The 20,316-nt window shown below is 38.1% G+C and overlaps 1 protein-coding gene across 2 annotated transcripts in view; it reads right to left on the reverse strand.

Moving 5' to 3' along the window:
• LOC134531578 (pyruvate dehydrogenase phosphatase regulatory subunit, mitochondrial-like) overlaps window positions 1–20,316 on the reverse strand; it is a 520,406-nt gene that overhangs the window by 214,406 nt on the left and 285,684 nt on the right. For both annotated transcript variants that reach the window (XM_063367291.1, XM_063367292.1), the window contains one exon: window positions 3,325–3,521. In XM_063367291.1, the coding sequence (XP_063223361.1) occupies window positions 3,325–3,521 (197 nt within the window). The remainder of the gene's footprint in view (window positions 1–3,324; window positions 3,522–20,316) is intronic.

A 20,316-nucleotide genomic window follows, 5' to 3' on the forward strand; every position in this document is an offset into this window, starting at 1 on the left:
GACTGCCAGCCCTGGCGAGTGCTGGATGGCTACTGACGACTCTCCCTGGCAACCGGGCCAGGGAGGGGAGGAAAACGCGCGGGAAAACGGCGGAGCGCGGGAAGGCGATGCCGGCCAGTTTTGTGAACGGAAATATTTGACACAACCATTAATTAATTAAAGACAATTTTTATACTTATTAAAAGTTTTAGTTTATGTTTGTTAATTGATTCACATGTGCACTAATCACCTGATGCGCATTGCCACACCCAGCCGGGCGCTTTGGGCATTTAGCTGGCTGTGACTGACGTCACGCCGTTCGAGGCGCTGCACTTAGACACGCGGGCGTGTTCGTAGCACTGGCACTGGCTCAGGTGTTGAGGACACATAACGGCTTGTGCTCTCAGAGGGAGCACCGACGGCGGCGTCAATATATATATATATATATATATATATATATATATATATATATCACTCCATCTCTGTCTCTCTTTTATATTTAAATAAATTGTGTCATGCGTGCGCACTTATACAATAAAAACAAAGTGCAGCTATATAAAATTAAATAAACACATTTTTTGACACGATTCGTGCTCCAACTATTGAAAAATAGTTAAACCGTCTCAGTAACCTTCATGGGCATACGCATAACAAATCACCAAAATTTCATCGCAATCGGATGAATGGTATAGGAAATCATACGGCACAAACAAACGAAAATTAAAGACATGACAAACGCATCAAACGATGGTGCGTTTAAAATTCAAGGCAACTAACTCTATTTATTGACGAAGTTAAGAACAAAACTGTCATTAGCGCCTTTATTTTGCTAGCCACTGCGAGCTCCACTAAGCGGACTGGTCTCACCAAGGAGAAAAATATTAATTTGCCAGACTTTACTATTGTATGATCGTGTGTCAGACATAGAGAAATGACACTCACTTACTATTTGTATGTCTATGACCTATGATTTTTTCTGTTATAAAATGAAATTATCACTTTTTCACTCCCTTAGGGATAGAATTTCATATTAATATGGCGTCTATGTGTTAATCCAGGTTATAAGCTAGCTGTAGGCCAAATTTCATTTAAATCCATTCAGTAGTTTTTACGTGAAAGAGTAACAAACATCCGTCCATCCATACTTACAAACTTTCGCGGTTATAATATTAGTAGGATTATCATCATTCAGTTAAAAGAGTTTTACGTTATCCCTGTGGCATTTGCAAACAGCCTTACAGTAAGTTATGCCGAAAAATTCCTAATTTCTAAAGCTGTCATCGTAGCAAACAGAATTCAAAAATATTTATTATTAAGATGTTTAATATATATATATATAACCTCAATATTTTCTGTGTACCACCATGAAAATACAAAATGACATTTACTATTAACTTGTCCATCGCATTACACACATTAATAGTATGGTAGGTATGCCAATTCAATTGTTATTACAAACCTAAGTGCATCTCTAGGTAAAACATAATCCTTAAATGCACATTATATAGCTCAATCGCCTGTTTACACTTAACATTTCGTGTCACAAATCCCTACGAAAATAAAACAATTATCAAAAGGATAGCTTACAAATTTAAATATCAACTAAACCAATAGTGAACAAGTAAATGTGTTACAGTTTCAGAGAATCCCATAAATACCTAAACTATTATAATGTACGAAATGACGCGTCCTAAGCGTGAACAGCATTAACTCGCAAGTTTTTGTTACGTTCTGGTTTCGAAAACCATCACTTTCAATTAGCAAGTGAAAACTTAAATGACCATTACTAGTTCTCATTAACACTGATAATACTGATAAATGATTACATAGATCATCATCGCAAAAAAAAAAAAAACATTTAGAGTCGTTACAAAATTGAAAAACGCAACGAAATGTGTTTGGTGTTCAACTCTGTGGACGCAGTATGGGAAGACACTCGCACGAAAAAAAGGTATAATGCAAGAAAGAACAATGTTTGTTGCCCCGTCAAACAAAATGCGGCGAATGCAGCCAGCTACCATTTAACAGTTCTGCTCCCAAGTTTTCGTTTTTCTGCTCGTTTAGATATGCTGTGCCTCGTTAACACTCTTTGCTTACCTTTTCTTTGGGCACGAGAGTGATTACATCCGTAGATTAATTTAGTAATTTCACTCAAACTCATGGTATCTTTGCTCGCACTATTTTTGTTGAGCACCAAGTCTCCCAAGCGAAACAATTTTTATATAGTAGGCTTCCTGGGCTGCTATGATTAACGATTAGGTACTAAGGCCCATGTTAACTGCCTTTTGTTTTTCATACCTGTATTTATGGCTGCTTCCTTGTTTGTCAGACTCGTATGTGGGTTTGAGACACATTATATCCGTTCTCGCTGGATCTACATTTAGTTATGCATATGACTGTTTCAGAAATTGTTTATAGATACTTTGCAAAGTTTCTTAAATGCCCAAATTGTTATCTCTTCACCCTAGTGGTGCCTATGCTATTTTATAATATGCATAGAATTTAAAAGAATGTTTAGAAATGTAACTTTTGGCCAGCTTGTTGGTTTCACCTACTTCAAAGTAGTAAGGGGAATAGAGTTTGGAATCATTTGGCTGACTACTACCTTTTTCTCATTTTGAAATCTCAAAGGAGGTGGAATCTCTAACTCGGTGTTCGAAACCACGATTTGTTGCGTTTCCTTCGCTCTGGATTCAAACTGACAATTTATCTCAGATTTTAGTGAAGGGAAAATTTTTATTTGATGTAACAAGGCCAAAAGGTTTCAGAGGCTTGTGCATCATATGCATTGCTGTCTCTATGTGGGAGTTCCAAGGATTGCCGAAGTTCCCGACCCCCTACTTCGACGAGGCAGCAACCGCAGCAATCTGATAGCCTGCGCCTTCCGTGGTGACGGGACAGTATCCATTACGCAGGAGTTTCCCCTTATTTATGTTCGGGTACCAGGGTACCGGTAAAAACCTTAGAAATATAAATCTTTAAGGGCCCGTATAAATTCAAGGGGGGAGGGAATGTGGTCCCGCACAGCCAGAGAGTTTTTCGCGTGGGATTTAACCGATATAAGTCATCTCTGATTAGGGTGCTTGTATATTGTATACTGGCCATGTTTGGCCTATATTCACGCAATAAGCAGAAAACTTTTAAATATACGGACAATTTTCCATAAAACATTTATTTATCAACCCTGTTTCACAGTCACGATTTTGCAAGCTAAAGCTGGCCCCTTCAGAGAGGAGCTTCTTAATTTCAGGGGGTTGAGACGGTGCCCCCCCTCCCAATTATGGTGGTAAAGAAGGCCCACTGACACCTACTGTGTATATGTGTAAGTGTGACAGAGAGCCTTACCTCCCAACCACCTCACGCACTCGCTGGAGCAAGTACCGCCGGTTGTTGTGCAGGTCCAGGAAGCGCTGCACGCTGAATGGCAGCAGCTCCGTGGTTGGTTCTCCCTCTATGATCCACTCTGCAACTGCTCGCCCGATACCCCCCGCTCCCTGCAGCGAGTTGCCGTTCATCCCAACCGCCACGAAGTAGTTGCTAACCTGCAAGTCAGGCACATCCACCACAGTTCATTGGAAGTGTACACTTAATACATTTTTTCACACATTTATGTAAAACTAATATTATAAATATTTAAAATAAATGTCTGTATAAATTAATAATTATTAAACATTATTAATTATCAAATAAATCCAATTTATATACGTAGATATAACCATTTATTTAAGCATACTTAATGTTTAATTATACATTTATTACATATGAATTATACATATATTTATATGCAGAATGGGAGGTAGGAAATGCTTAAACAAGCAATTTTTGCAAAAAACTGTATGATAGTAGGTGAATATAGACGGTATGGGGGCACCGGAGGCAGGAGGGGGAGCCGGGGAGCCACGGCGGCCATCTTGGATTACGTCACTTCCGGCGGCCATCTTGGATTACGCCACTTCCGGCGGCCATCTTGGATTTGACCTTGACCTTTGGCCCCGGCGGCCATTTTGTTTTTATCCTCCATTTTGTTTTCTAGAACATCCCGACATTTCGAGTTTCATCCGCCATCTTGGAAATCTTTATTATCCGATTTTAATGAAAAAAATTAAAATTTAAAAAAATTAAATAATCAAAATTTTAAAATAAAATTAAAAAAAATATTATTTAATATAATTTTAATTAAAAACCTACGCAATGTACACCCCACTCCTCTAAATTACAAATTCATCATCTAGCACCCCCCACCCCCCTGTTACAATGACATCGTCATCGAACACCCCACTCATTCCTGTCACAATTTTTCGTTACATCCACCATCTTGAAAAATCTTAATTTGTGGGGTGTAAAAAATTACCCCGTGCGGGAGCAAACAGCCCACGTCCATCTCTACCTGCACCGCCAGTTACAAGCATTGTTTTTCAACCCCGCTGACCTTGACTTCGCCAAGGCTACTTGCGTACACGCAGTAGAGACGCAAAACTAAATTACCAATTTGATTGGGTGTGCAGTAGGTTATTGCAGCGTTCAAACCAATTACATTATATGCAAACATTTAAATTTATTCCCGATAAATTTGAATACATGAAGTACCAACAAGTGAAATAAATTATATATAAAAAAAACGACATAACATTTACAAATGCTATACGTGACGCCCGGCCGTAGCGATCACGTTAGCTGCGGCACAAAAACCTTGCCATCGCATAAGTCTAAGTCTGCCCATCACCGCGCGAGGGAGGGGAGGGAGAGTCCACACGAAATCTTGGCTTGCGTCCCAAAAACAACCTCTTCTTTCACCATTAATAAATTAAAGTTTTACTTACATTGGTGCTCGCCGTGCCGTAGAAATTTACCAAACTGTCGCGCCTCGGGTACCCGGGCTGTAGACTGGGCGTACACGACACCTGTTGCACAGTCAAATGGCGCCGGTGGATGCACTTCGGGGCGTGGTGGATTAACACTCGCGACTTGCGAAAAAGTTTAAAATCGTTGATGCGAAATATGTTGCCGTACATTCCAAATTATCAAAAATACAATGCAGCTGATGCGGGCCGCGGCAACGATAACTCCGCGTAGCAGTGTCCATGGTTAACCGTTCATACCGAAGTATGGGTAGGGTCCCAACTCCCTAGCTCGAAGTTACCCTTGGAACCCATATTCACAACTGACCCGCCGTCGGTCAACGCCCGCCAGGATCTCTCGACTCCGACTGCACAGTGTCCAAAAAGTTCGCTCGCCGCATACGTCACACTCCCGTGACGTCATCCACCTCCCTCCGCTAATTTCCCCCTCTCTCATGCGTGGGCAAGTCCATTCAGCCAGGGGTCAATGGCCGCACGGTAAACCACAGTACTTGATTAAATATTAACTAAAACTAGTAAAGACGTATATAAAAATAAATATAAAAACATTACTTAAAAAGATAACGTTAAAATTATAATTAAACATAATAAGCACTAAACATAATCACATGAGACACGCGAAGTGTCTCTAATTATTTACTTAGAAAATCAGGAAAAAAAATATATACCATCGTTGTCTGCTGGAGGCAGCCCTCTTATTTAGTGGAGACTGCCATCTTGATTTCATCTGATGGGTGTCGTCATCGGTTGTAGGATTATAAAGTATGTTAGTGTATGTAAGGTCGAGTTACAATTCTCTACCAACATTGTTATGAACCTTATAGACCAAAATCCACAGAATCCACAAAATCCACAAAATCCATAAAATCCACATAAAATCAACAAAATCCACAGTCATATCGTTGTTGTAACCACCATTTTTTCTTAAAGTCTTATCATTTATAGGTTTTAACCAAAATATATGTTATCAATACTATCGTTGTGGATGCGATAGTTAAAGTAATGATAATTAAAAAATCATTTATTAACCCATCTTAACGGACCAGAAATTTTTCAGAGTCCTAACTCACAAGTAATATTCTCTTCTCATGTTTGCGTACTTGTATTTAAAAATCTGCATGGAAGCAGGTATTTTTAATGTCTGCGTATAATTACATTCCTAGACAAGTTAATGTTTGCGTACACATGTTTAAAAGCTGCATGGAAGCAGACATTTTTAATGTCTGTGTACATGTTTTCACAACAGACACTATACATCAAAAAATGTAAACTATATACAACAAAGTCTCAGCGTTGCGGATGCGATGGTTATAGTAATAATACTTAATAACTTTTTCTTCCATCAAATTGAATTAATTACTACTTCATAGTCGTCACAGGAACCACAAATTATTCATAGTCCTAACCCACAAGTAGATAAGTATCTCTTCTAAGTAGGAACATGTTTGCGTACACATGTTTAAAGAGCTGCACGGAAGCAGATATTTTAAATGTTTGGGTTTATATCCACGCCCCCTCCCCTAAAATTTTTAATGCAAGAAAAAAATACACGCAGCTTTAATCGTTCACGTGAATATTATGTTACAAACAAAAATACCGATTCACATTTGTACAGTATTAGATGTTCCCCTATCTTCACAAGAGAGACCACATCCGACACATAACCTTTTACGTTTCAACTTAATATCTGATCGCTATAGTGTATATGATGCAGTTACAACACTCACCTCAGCCATTACCCACTGTCGCTAAGAGCAAAGACATTACCTACTGCCACTACGAGATGCACTTCATATCAAATGAAAATAGTATTTTTTTTAAGTCGTGGCAAGAAGTCGAAGTAAATAAAATATTTTAAAAAAATATTTAACACTATTTAATAAAAAACACACACACTCCTTCACACCATCTTCTCCCCCTCTTGTTAACACAATACCATTCAGAAGGCGTTACCGACCCCCTTCACAAACCCCGCCCCGCAGTACTTTCCATACTAGCCATCAATTACTCTGTCCTCACAACTATACAAGCATCACGCAGCTCCAAAGTCGATATCCCCCCTTCCCTTCACAGCAGCAATATCCTCCACAGTCAGAGTGGAGGTGTTCATAGGTACATCTGCTATGTCTTCCCTGGACTCTTCGTCTTCATCCATCGCAAGAGCTTCTTCCTGGCCGCTAGCCTCCTGACAGCACGCATAGAACTCATCCTCAACAATCTTCTCATATCTCATAGGTGGCCCGACACATCTTACTAGCTCTGTTGATAACTACGAATGATACATCCTGAGGCTGCGATTGTTCAACTGCCCCCACCCCTCTACCCTTTCTATTTCAGTCCTGTTCGTGCGTGCCAAGCACACACGTCACTGATGCACGGCCTTTGACGTCAGCAGACCTACCCCCTCCCCCCTTCCCCTGAACCTTCCACACCCCAAATAGCTGCGTCATTTAGACCTGTCGCTACGCGTCCCCAGCCTCTTAATACCATTTTAAGCACCTTCGACGAACATCCCGACCTCTGGTAACTAGTGAAAAGTTTCAAACAGCACATTAATAAATACATTTATTTATTTATTTTAGACTTGCATTTATTAATATAAAAATTTACAACATTTCAAAACATTAAAATTTATATGGCATCAGTCGATTTTATTCCACTGATTTTCACATTTACCGAATCCTAGCCACTTCACAAACAAGACTTCATCTTTCTAATCTATCAATTTTTCTACTTAATAATCGCTTGGGTACTTGGTAGGCTGAATTTCTTCCCCATAGAATCCGCCACATATCACCGAACCTCGTAAATCTTCCAAGTAGTAACATCTCGGATGGTAATTACGTATTTTAACAACACGGAATATTTATGTCAACCATTTATAAATACATACAAAATATTCAATTTTAGCTCTAAGTTTTATTACACCTAGTTTATTTGCATCAAAATAAACAGTTTCGAGGCACCATGCCAGTTTTTCTGTATTTTCTGTAACATATAAATCCACATATAAATCTCTTTTGCTGCGAACTCCCTTCACATGACTTCCTTCAGAGCAGGAATAAATCATTCATCCACCCATCCTTTATCTCGGTGAACATAGTTGAATTATTTATTTAGAACAAGGCTACAAGACTTCTTGACTACAAAGCTACAAGCTACAAGGTTCCAATCGGCTACGTGTCTACAATACTACCAGGCTACAAGACCACGAGGCTACAAGGTTACATCAAACACATAGAAAAAAATCTGGGTATAAAAATACCAACTCAGCAAATTTAAAGCTTACTGTAGAGCCGTAACCCCTGAAATATGTATTTTATGCTCCCTACAAGACCAAGGGATTTTGAACCATTAAATATTCAGCTTGTGAACTCTTTGCTTAAACAAAGAGTTCACAAGCTGACTTGTGCCAGAACTCTCATGTTGCTTAAGCAACATGAGAGTTCTGGCACAAGTCAGCTTGTGAACTCTTTGTTTAAGCAACATGAGAGTTCTAGCACAAGTCAGCTTGTGAACTCTTTGCTTAAGCAACATGAGAGTTCTAGCACAAGTCATTTTGTGAACTCTTTGCTTAAGCAACACAGTACTGAGACTCAGTATGTCCAATGTAATTCTCAACAGACGGACTGCATTGTAGAAGATGATAGCCATGGGGATGAAAACCAAATTCGACCATCTGTATCATATTGCAGTGACGGTTATGACGACAGGTCTATCGCTGATGATGTAAGTATCACTGGTTCGTTGGACCTACGACTTTGCCAGTAAGAGAAAAATCGAGGAGCCCAGAAAAAATGTCACGAAAAAGAAAACGAGATGAATCCAAATGGAAAGCAGTTGTAAAAAAGCAGAAGGTAAATTCTGGGCAGGCATACATAACCAAAAATAAAAAGCTTGTAGGAGCACGCTCTGTCAAAGGAACATGTAGTGAAAAGTGTCGTTTAAATTGTTGGAACAAAATTTCATTAGAAAAACAAGCAGACATTAACAAATCATATTGGATGTTAGGTGATCGCCACTTGCAGCATAATTTTTTTTTTATTTCTTACACTGGAAAGGTTGGAATTAAATCAAAAGCAGTAAGTGCAACCAGGCCTCTATCATTTAGCATTACCTATTTCCTAACTCCGGACAAAATTTGGGTGTGTAAAGACTTCTTTCTCAAAACCTTAGACATATCTGAAAAAGTTGTCCGTAACTGCTTCAAAAGAGTAGACGGGGAAACTGGTACCTTGATGAAATCAAGACAAGGACTGCACACAAAACATGCAATTGCAGGAAATGAAAAAGACTCTGCTAGAGAACACATAAAGAAATTCCCACGGATAGAATCACATTATTTGAGGAACCAAACAAAAAGAGAATTTCTTGATGGAAATTTAAGCCTTAAAGAAATGTACAGACTGTATGTCAGAGAACAGCGAGAGGAAAAACAGAATCCTTCATATATGCCACCTGTAAAAGAAGAAGTGTACAGGCAAATTTTCACACAAGAATTTAACCTTTCTTTCTTCACACCCAAGAAGGATCAATGTGCCGTATGTGAGCAGTACAAAAATGCAGATGGCAAGGAAAAGAAAACCATGGTGCACACATAAAAGCCAAACAACTATCCCGTACAGAAAAAGATAAAGACATAAAAAATGCAAATGACAACAATGCAATAGTTGCAAGTTACGATCTTCAGGCTGTGCTTTCTGCGCCTTGTGGTGAAGTTTTGGTGTTCTACTACAAGAGAAGATTGAATTGCTTTAATTTTACGATATACAAAATTGTTGACGAAAAAGGATTCTGTTTCTTCTGGCATGAAGGTTAACAGGGGTGCAAATGAAATAGCTTCATTTGTATTCATCTTTTTGAAAGAGCATTGTGAGGGAAAACATGTAATATTTTACTCGGACAACGCATCAGGGCAAAATAAAAACAAGATAATTTTAGCCCTATACAGCTATGATGAAATGAAATTGAACATTCCGGAATTCACTCACAAGTTTTTATTGTTGGACATACTCAAAATGAGGGCGACTCGATGCACTCTGCAATAGAGAAAAATAAACGAAGAGCACTCAAGTCAGGACCAATCTATGTACCAGCACAGTGGGTGCCAGTGATTTCTACTGCAAAAAGAAGTGGTAACCCTTACATTGTAAGAGAGGCGTCACATCCAGCAGTCCCCGTTCCTTGCGGCCTTCACTCGGAGCATTCCACTCGGAAATCTTCGGCTCGGCCCGAACATTACCGAAAGTGTGCAGTATAGTGTACCAACTTAACACTTGCTAGCTCGACAGTGCAATTTCAGAACAGTTCAAGGAATTAAATTTATTAATTAAATACCAAAAATAAAAGAAAATTAATTAAATATAAAAAGAAATTAAATAAATATAAAACAATTAGATATTGTGACCAGCAAGTAATAACACACGGTTGAGGCAGTTACAAACATGGTAACAACTTCCCCCTTAAAAAAAAACCCGCGCGCCAGAGGTTGGGCTTTTCAACCACGTACCACAAAACTCCCCTCACGAACAACACATAGCGAAAAGAGAAGCAAGAAGGTAAAAAATTAGAAAAGCTAGGAAAAAGTCGCAAGACACCAAAGTTATGACCAAAAAGCACAACAATTTAAAGCTCAAGAAACAAAAACCCCAGATACCCAAACATCTACCGCGCGTTCACAAAAAACTATTCCTACATAATAATAAAAACAAGGCCAAAAAAAATCTACGGAGCTATAATTTACAAAACCAGGCAAAATCAACACCAAGCAAAACAAAATTTAATTATCTGTTTTTTTCACTAAATATTTTCAAGTGGCTTAAATGAGCCTTTCTAGTCTTAAAAAGCATTCTCACAGTCTTCCAAAAGAACTGTAACCGGTCCTAAAAATCTCACAATCCTGAACGGACCCGCGTAGGCATTTTCCCATTTAGCACTCTTATATTTACTTTTCTGGCTCAAAACAAATTGCCTACACACCAACTCTCCAACCACAAAATTATATTCCTTTCTACCTAAATTGTATTGGATACTACTTTTCAACCTTGACCTTTCAAGATTCTCCGCAGCCAATACCCAACTTTTTTCTAATAATCTGGGCCTCGATGTAGCCAAGCTTCCTGGAGGAACGCCCCACACATTCAATAGGGGATGGCCAATACCGTGTCCTAGAAAACGTTCAGCAGGAGAAAATTTGGTAGAATCGTGTTTAACCATATTAAAAGCTAAACTTATAAACTGTAATCGTTCATCCCATCTCCGTTGGTCTTTCTGATGGAAAATAGTGAGCGCCACTTTAATATTCTCGTTGAGACGCTCATCAAGATTCGCACAAGGATAATAAGGGCTAGTCGTAGTACGTTTTATACCCCATTCAAAGCACATCGCATTAAATTTCGTATTGACGAAGTAACTAGCATTATCCGATATTACTTGCTCCGGACCGCCAAATATACTCCACAATCTACTTTCCAAGGTTTTTACAACTTGATTACTCTTCATATCCCGCATACTCAACAGAAAACTTAATTTCGTGAAACCATCGATAACTACCAACAAACAGTTATTTCCAGAAACTGAACGCGGTAAAGGACCAAAAACGTCTATAAAAACTCGTTGCCAAGGCCTAACAATGGGTTCGACGGAATACAACCCCACTTTAGTAGTCCCCGCTTGTTCAGCTAGTTGACAAGCACTACAATCCCTAACATACTTCTCGACATCGGTTTTCATCATGGGCCAAAAAAAAATGATGAGATATTTTTTCCAAGGTTTTGTCTATTGCCCCATGGGCACCCAAAGTGGAATCATGGAAATAATTTAAAACCATACCTCGCACTCTACTAGGTACAAAAACCCTTTTCTTTTATCTTTAATTCGATACAAAACCCCTTTTATACATTCGTACCCCTTCTTTTGCATATGATCAACATTTCTCAAAAATTTTTGTATTTCCTCATCCTTACGTTGCCACTCCTTCATATCACAAAAAGCTTCAGTATAATTACTTAAAACATTACAGAACTCCTTATGCGACTCCACTTCTTCTGGTCCTAACTCATTCGCGTCCCATTTTTCTACATTTTGTTCTTGTTCCAAATCCCCTTGGTGGAATTCCTGAGCATCAAACATGCGGGACAGCGCATAGGCCACCGCATTATCGGCTCCCTTAACGTGTTTTATGTCAAACCTGAATTTCGTTAACCTCATAATCCACCTCCCAATTTTTCCTAGTTGGCGTGGGTGCGAAAATAACCATGTTAAGTCCATAATTCAAATTTCTCAAATTCAATAAAAGCTTCGAACCTCTCTAGAGAAAAAATACATCCCAATGCCTCCTTCTCATATACACTATATTGTTGCTCGGTTGGGGTGAGGGTCCGACTCGCGAACATGACAGGTTGTAGCCCTTTCTCACCCTCTTGCAATAGCACGGCTCCTAAAGCTAAACTGCTAGCATCACATTGAACTACGAATTTATTTTTGAAATTGGGCAATGCTAACACGGGCGTGTGTGAAATAGCATATTTTAACTGCTTAAAAGCCCTATCTTGTTCCTCACCCCACTAAAAATCGACTCCTTTTCTTTTTAGATGGTTAAGTGGTGTGCAGAGACGCGTAATTGGTGATAAAACATTTAAAATAACCTAACATTCCTAGGAACCTCATCACCCCCTTTACGTTCTTTGGTATGGGGAAATTAACTATCGGACCTATCTTGTCTGGGTCCATTTCCAATTTACCGTTCCCCACCAAATACCCCAAAAACTTTATCTGACTTTTTGCCCAACATACCTTCTTGGGATTTACGGTTAAACCTGCCTCGCGTAATTTAGATAATACTATACTCACATGTTCAACATGTTCCCGAAAGCTGTTAGAATAGATACAAATATCATCCAAAAAAACTTATCGTAAATTTGAATTGAAACTCTTGCAACAAGTGACTCAAAATACGGGAAAGGCATTGTGCACCAAAATTAACACCAAATGGCACACGCTTCCACTCATACTGCCCCCATGGCGTCACAAACCCGGTGCACGCTTGACTCTCTTTATCCAAAACACATTGATGAAAAGCGGTATTGAGATCCAATACCATGAACTATTTTGCCTCACCTAAATATTGCAAAATAACCTCAATTTTGGGTAATGGAAAGGGATCTAGCCTAATGTGTTGGTTCAACAACCTATAGTCCAAAACCAAACTAAATTCTCCCGGAGTTTTCTTTTTTACTAAAATGGCAGGTGATGCAAATAAAGATTTAGATTTAACAAAAATATCTTCGTCCTCCAAATTACGTATTATTTCCCTAAATGCTTTTATTTTAGGTGGCGCGCATTGATATGGAGCGCACTTTATGGGGCTACTGTCCATCAAATCAATATGGTACGGCATTATCGTACATTTCCCCACTTTCTCCGTTATGACGTCATCAAAATCTGAAATAATTTTTTCAATCCGATTTATTTGTTCGGCATCTAAATAACCTGTAATTCATTGTATACCTCCACAAATTTTTTTAACCTTTTTATTTTTCTTTAACTTTACTCGTGCCTCATCATTAAACAAAAACTTCAATTCCCGCCTCCTACAATCAATTACCGCTTGAGTGTGTCAGAAAATCCATTCCTAAAACTACCTGCACTATCCAAAAATATCTGCTCCATGAAAATTTATTTATTTTAAAATGTAATTTTATTTTCACTTTAACGACCATCCTCTTTCCATCAGCTAAATAAACTGTCATTCCCTCCCCCGTTTTTATTAAATGGCAGAGTTCCCTTTTCTCCTTCACTAGATTACTCACGAACTCTTGATTTACAAAACTCCTACTCGCGCCCGTGTCTACTAAACCCTTTAACTTTTTATCGTACATTAACAAATTAACACAGAGATTCTTTTCGTCGCGAATAACCGCTAGGCGATGCTTATTCCCAAAACGATATTTATTTTCCCTTTTCTTAAACCTACAAGAACTGCTAACATGCCCACGCTTGTTACAATATCGACAAACTGCATGTTCTTCTCTCCTAATCCGACACGCGTATTTATTATGCCCTATACCTCGGCAGTAATAACAGAATATCTCGCCGCCTCGTCTAGAGCTTAAATTCCCCGTGGCACAATTATATTCCACATGCTCACATTCAACACAATTATAACATGCTCGCGGGAACTTACTAGTGTCGTTTTTCTTCAACTCTTTTTTTCCCTTGTTAATATGTTCGTCTTTTATTTCTCTCTTATTCTCGTTCGCAGAAGACTGAATTGTGATGTTTGCTTTTATTTTATTTTCGCCCGAAATTTCCTTTTCCCGACCTCCGCATTTCGCGGCTACGTGACCTACTATCCCGCAATTAAAACAGGTAGCGTATTGTGCAGTACGGCCTCGCTTCCTGTTACTAATTACCCTTACGCTGCCCCTTTCCCCACGATCGTAATGTTTAATATTGTCAGAAAGGTTTTCCTTCTGCCCTCCATTTGCTTCTAAGTATGAAAATTCTTGCCGCACACACCACAAATTATCGACTTCACTAGCCCACGGCATAATTTCACCCACATTTTTTGGTTTATCAATAAAGGCACATTCACTTCGCAAAACGGGTAACATGTTCTCAATAATCAGGGAAATTAATTCATCCCCCGACATGGGTATACACATAGCTTTACTCAAGTCAGAAATACAAGTGACATACTCGACCATGCTTTCTCCTGATTTTTGAAAACGGTAAACTCGTTTCCTTCGCAATTTATCTTTGATTCTACGCGGGCACATATTTTCCCACAAACTTTCTTTTGCTTTCCACCAACTCAAGTTTTCGTCTAGGCATTTCCCCAAAATATTTCGTGCTACTCCGTGACACTTTCCTATTACACAAGGGAATAGATCCATATCATTTTCAAACAATTTAAGCTCTCTTATTTTATCTACTTCCAAACAGAATTGTACAATGTCATCAGCTCGACCTCCACGTAAAAACGGAACGTTATTCACATTATCGTAAGAAAATTTGCTTTCTACGTTCAGTAACAAATTCTGTTTCTGATTACCTGACGTAATTTCCACCATACGACCGCCCGACCTCGACTCTCCTTTCACGTGATCAGCCAGTTTCCGACGTAAGGTATATACATTATCGTCATCGTCAAACGGTATTTCTGCCGCTTCAAGATTGACCATGAGCCCTTGTTTGTTTAACTTGTAAATCCAACTTACGGCCATGATGATGATTAACAGGTGTAAATGGCGCGTCCCCATTTGACTCCCTTGTAGCAGAGTGGCGCAGCTATTTTTTGTAACCCCGGCCTCCAGCAATCTCAAAAACCTTGATCGCTACCGGAGTCTACAAAAAACCTTCCACACACACCGCCACAGGGAAGAAAAAAAAAAAAGGCAAAATTACATGTATGTACCCTTTCCCCGTCATGTGTGTGTGGGACTCAAAAAATAATTTAATAAGCAACAAATTGAAGGGGGTCGATGGGGCTCTACACGTAAAGTAAGGCGCACACAGACGTACGGTGTATGAATTTAATGCTATACTATCACCGCGAGTGATGACGCCGTACAATAATGACAAACATTTAGCACTGACATGAAAAATTAATAAGTCATACAGGCTATATAATAGCAACAGCATCATGCACATGAACTTACTAAAAAAAAAAAGAAACTATTATTATGAAAGTTCTAACAAAAAGTCTACATGGCCATTTTTACAGAACTGTATTTTCCATATTGTTTTTGTACTTATATGTCGAGCTATATCGAGCACGTTTATTCAGAAGTAATTAAAAGTTGTTGCTAGTATTAATCACGTAAGCACATGACGTTATACGCAGTCACGATCGCTTCACGTAGCAATAAGTCAAATTGTGATTTTTTCCTACACTTTCCGTACAGGCGAACCATCACCAGAAAATAAATAAGGGTCTCTAGTCTTACTTTCAGAGTCGCAGCAAGTCCGTCGCTGCCGTGGCACTTGAGCACCCCGGGGCACCAGCGATGTCCATCGCCTCGCGTCTCTGCAACGCGGCCCGGCCGTCGAAACCTTCACTCTCGTTCAGCGTAGGCACTCGTCCCTCGCGGTCCGTCCACACCGGCGTCACATCGAGCAGTCCCACTTCCTCGCGGTCTTCACTCGGAGTATTCCACTCGGACATCTTCGGCTCGGCCCGAACATTACCGAAAGCGTGCAGTATAGTGTACCAACTTAACACTTGCTAGCTCGACAGTGTAATTTCAGAATAGTTCAAGGAATTAAATTAACCAATTAAGTACCAAAAAGAAAATAAATTAAATTAAATATAAAAAGAAATTAAATAAATATAAAACAATTAGATATTGTGACCAGCAAGTAATAACACACGGTTGAGGCAGTTACCAACATGGTAACAAGAGAATATCATAGATTTCAAAAGGATAGCTGATCAACTTGGATGCAACTATAACATAAATGAGAGAGGCGAGACAGTTGCATGGGAAGAGATTTCTGCCCTACAAGTAAGAGAAACTGACCCTTACAAGTTCTTTTATAAAACAGACTATGCACAACAGGAATTCAAGGCAGTCAACATGAAATGTCTACCAGCATCATTGAAGAAAACTAGGAAGAGTGGAAATGGATCTCTCTCGCAAGCTCCTTCACCTTTGATTCTGTCTCCAGCATACACAGTGGCTCCTACCATCAGTAATGCTAAATACAATGACCTTCGCAGCTTATGCCAGTCACTAGCCATTCCTAGAGTTCACCATTCATTGTTCATAGAACTATCTCACTCCAATGACGAGACACTTCAGGCAGGTGGCTCTCGACGATCAGCGCGTGGCGGAAGCAGACAACAGAGAGGTTCAACAAAGGAAAAGATTCTACACGATAATGTGCATGACAATTAAGATAATTTCTAGTAGGTAAATTTTATAACAGTTAAAACTACTTCATACAGTTAATTGTCAATGTAATTTCAATATTGCTCACATCACGTTAATAAGTGCAATATAAATACAAACCTATGTTTGGACACAAGTGTTTTTTTCAAAATGATTTGTGATTGTTGTGTTATCTGTATAAACTTTTTTATGTGGTGGCAATGTGTGATCATTATTTTGGTATTTACAACATTAATTGTTCAACAGAGTAACATGCTGATTACAATGATAGTAAATATGAAACTAGGTTTTAATGGATACTATACTATTTGTGACATTTAGTTAGAAAAACTAACATTAATAAAATTTAAATAAATTTATTATTTATATTGAAATAAATTACAAAAATTTTATAAACCAAATAGTAATGTTTCATTTTAATGAGTATTTCATCTATAAAGCATATTACTTCCATATAAAAAAGCTTTTAATAAAAAAATTGACCCTTAAGTCCATTATGTGTCTTGATATATATGTGTACAAAAACCTCTCTGAGGCCATTTTGCAAACAAAAAGGATTAGTTTGGTCTTTTACCTTTAACAGTGTACAGTTAACACTTTCAGGTGACATATATTTGGGTAAACTTTTATCTTATATAAGGGTAAATATTAAATAACATTGTTTAAACTTTTAAAATTCTCTCCTGAAAAGTTACTACTTTTGACATGTGGCCGTATTACTTTGACAGTGCGATATCACAGTAGCTACAAGGATTTTGTTGATAAAGACGAGCCTTTCAGACCCGAACCAGATTATGCTGTTGCTGCACTTTTACCAACTCCAGGTGTACTCTTATTCACATCGATACATCTCTGTTGCATTGAAACCTTTATTTTCTGTCATAAATAACGACCTATGCATGTCTTCATGTGAATTTTCATATTATCTTTTCTGGCAAACTGCTTATGACATTTCTCACAGCCAAACATTTTGCGAGGAGGATTCTTAGCACATTCTCTCTTCTCGTGTCGTCGAGCATTGCTGTTGTTCAAGAATATCTTGTCACAGTTACGACATTGATGCTTGATATTGGTTGTCGAATCACCAACCTTTGAAGTCTGCATCGAGGGCGAAAATTCATTAATCATGGTTTCCTGTGAAGCCAGCACTGTAGTCATTAAGCTCTCTTCTGCTGGTAGCAGCACGAGTGTTGAAGTCTCCTCTAGTGTTGTCCACGTCATTTACAAAGGGATCTGCGAAAACATCGTTGATAATGACATCAGGGTTCCCGCAGACGATGGTACTTCTTCCAACGAGTTCGACGTAAAAAAACAGTAAGTATGCCATCGAGTTTACAAGAAAAAAGGTAGCTAATTACATGACTTATGCACCAGATGAAACCAAATAGGTGAACCATACACCACCGCAGCTAGTAAAAAACTGAAAGTCCTTTCGTCTGGGACTCGTTTATATACCCGCTACCGATTGTTTAATATGCTAATCAAAAAAAGAAGCATTTACTACAATATACGAGTCAAAAAACATTCAAAAAAGGAAACTCATTCAAAAAAAGGAAACTCATTTGGAAGCAAATGGACACGCAGTACACACACTAGACACTCAATGTACACACAATACACCAAATGGACACACAGTACACGCAATGGGCAAGCAATGGACACACATTATATGCAATGAACACACACAAAACACACACACACAGAGGACACGCATTGGACTAAAGAAGAGCACAATTAAAAGCTGTAACAAAGAAAAGGAGGCAAAATCAACAAAAATAAAGCACAATTGGAAACACAATACACAAAAAGGAGCCACAGTCGGAAGCACATTCGACAAAGAGGAAGCACAATCATCGAAAAGGAAGCACAATTGGACAAAAATCCCAAACAGGAAGCACATTCAACGAGAAGGATGTACATGAGCACGATCAATCAAATCAGTAGGATGTGATCACCAATATAAGATAGGACATAATACCTTCAACAGTCTATGGCCCCAACAGTATTTTGGCTCCAAACGTCTTTTTGCTCCAACAGTCATTGGCTAAAGCAGTATTTGGTTCCAACAGTCATTGGCTAAAGCAGTATTTGACTCCAACAGTCTTTCGCTACAAAAGTTACTGACGTCAAAAGTATTTGGCTCCAAAAAGTCTTACACCTAGCTGCTATTTGGCTACTAGCATAGGAGGCTACGAAGCTGCGAGTATACAGGACTACAAGATACAACCCTTTAAATAGCAACGAAGCTACAAGTCTAGGAGGCTCCATGGCTCTTAACTATCTTTGACTCCATTTGGCTGCGCGAGAGTTCATTTATCTCATACAAAATAACTTGATGCAAGTAGCCCCGTGCTTGCAAACAAATGTCCTCACGTGTTGTGTTGAGGTAAAAAATATTAATATCTTTTATATGGGATACGGGATGCTCACTATTTTCATTAGACTATATTTTTCATATTGTAGAAAAACATTATTTTGCATTAATTTGTTGATTGCTCTTGTGATTATTTTCATATCGGTGATTTCTATTCACTTTAGTTTTTAAATGTTGAACTTGTTGTTTAAACGGTTTTTTGTGTTTCTTCTATGTTTACATTATGATTTTTATATGGTTTTCAAACATCATCAATAAAAATGTTTAAGTTTATATTGTACTAAAACCATTTGTTTATTTTTTGTTTTATTAGAGCTTATTAAATAGTACTGTAGCAATTTAAACAACAAAATACCAACAATAATAAAACAATCCCATAAAACGAACAGAAATACAGCCTAACACAACAGCAATTCATGTAAAAAAAAATGTAATAGGTAGCTAAATAAATCGACTAAAAAATAAAACAAAAAATACGAAATAAAAAAGACCCTAATAATTTTGAAACACAAATACAATATATAATAGTTTAAAATAGAAGTCACTAAATAACAACAAAAAACCTTTAAAAAAACACAATACAACAAAATACTATGAAAAACCTAATAGAAAGCTATACAACAGAACCAACATAAACCAACAGAAAAAATGGGAATCACTTGAAAACAACACACACTAACCAGAGGCCTTACAACAGAAATCAACTAATTACAATGGAATACACTAGAAAACCACATACTACTTTAAAGCAGAAAAAATAAAATATACCATGTTCATACTGCCTTGCAACAGAAACCACCAAGAAACAACATAATACAATATAAATAACTAGAAACCACAGACCCCCAACTGAGAACGTTTGAACTGAAACCAAAAGAACACAATAGAATCACTAAATTACATTTGTAAACAACATATTCTTTACAACAGGAACAAACAAAACACAAAATAAAATAGAGGTTACTAAAATACAAGAGGAAACAACAGATGCCTTACAACAGAAACAATAAAATGCAACAAAATAAATCAAACACAAAATTACAAAAACATTTTATAAAAGGAAATGAAAAAACTCAAAAGATACAATGGATGACACTAAAAGACAACCGACTATAAAAGAGAGCTGGTCAACAGAAACCAACAAAAAAAAACAGAATACAATAACAAAAACATGAAAAAAACATACCCTAAAAAGTGTATTTCCACTTAA

The sequence above is a fragment of the Bacillus rossius genome, chromosome 5 (assembly GCF_032445375.1).
Source record: "Bacillus rossius redtenbacheri isolate Brsri chromosome 5, Brsri_v3, whole genome shotgun sequence".
NCBI classification, from domain to species: Eukaryota; Metazoa; Arthropoda; class Insecta; order Phasmatodea; family Bacillidae; genus Bacillus; species Bacillus rossius.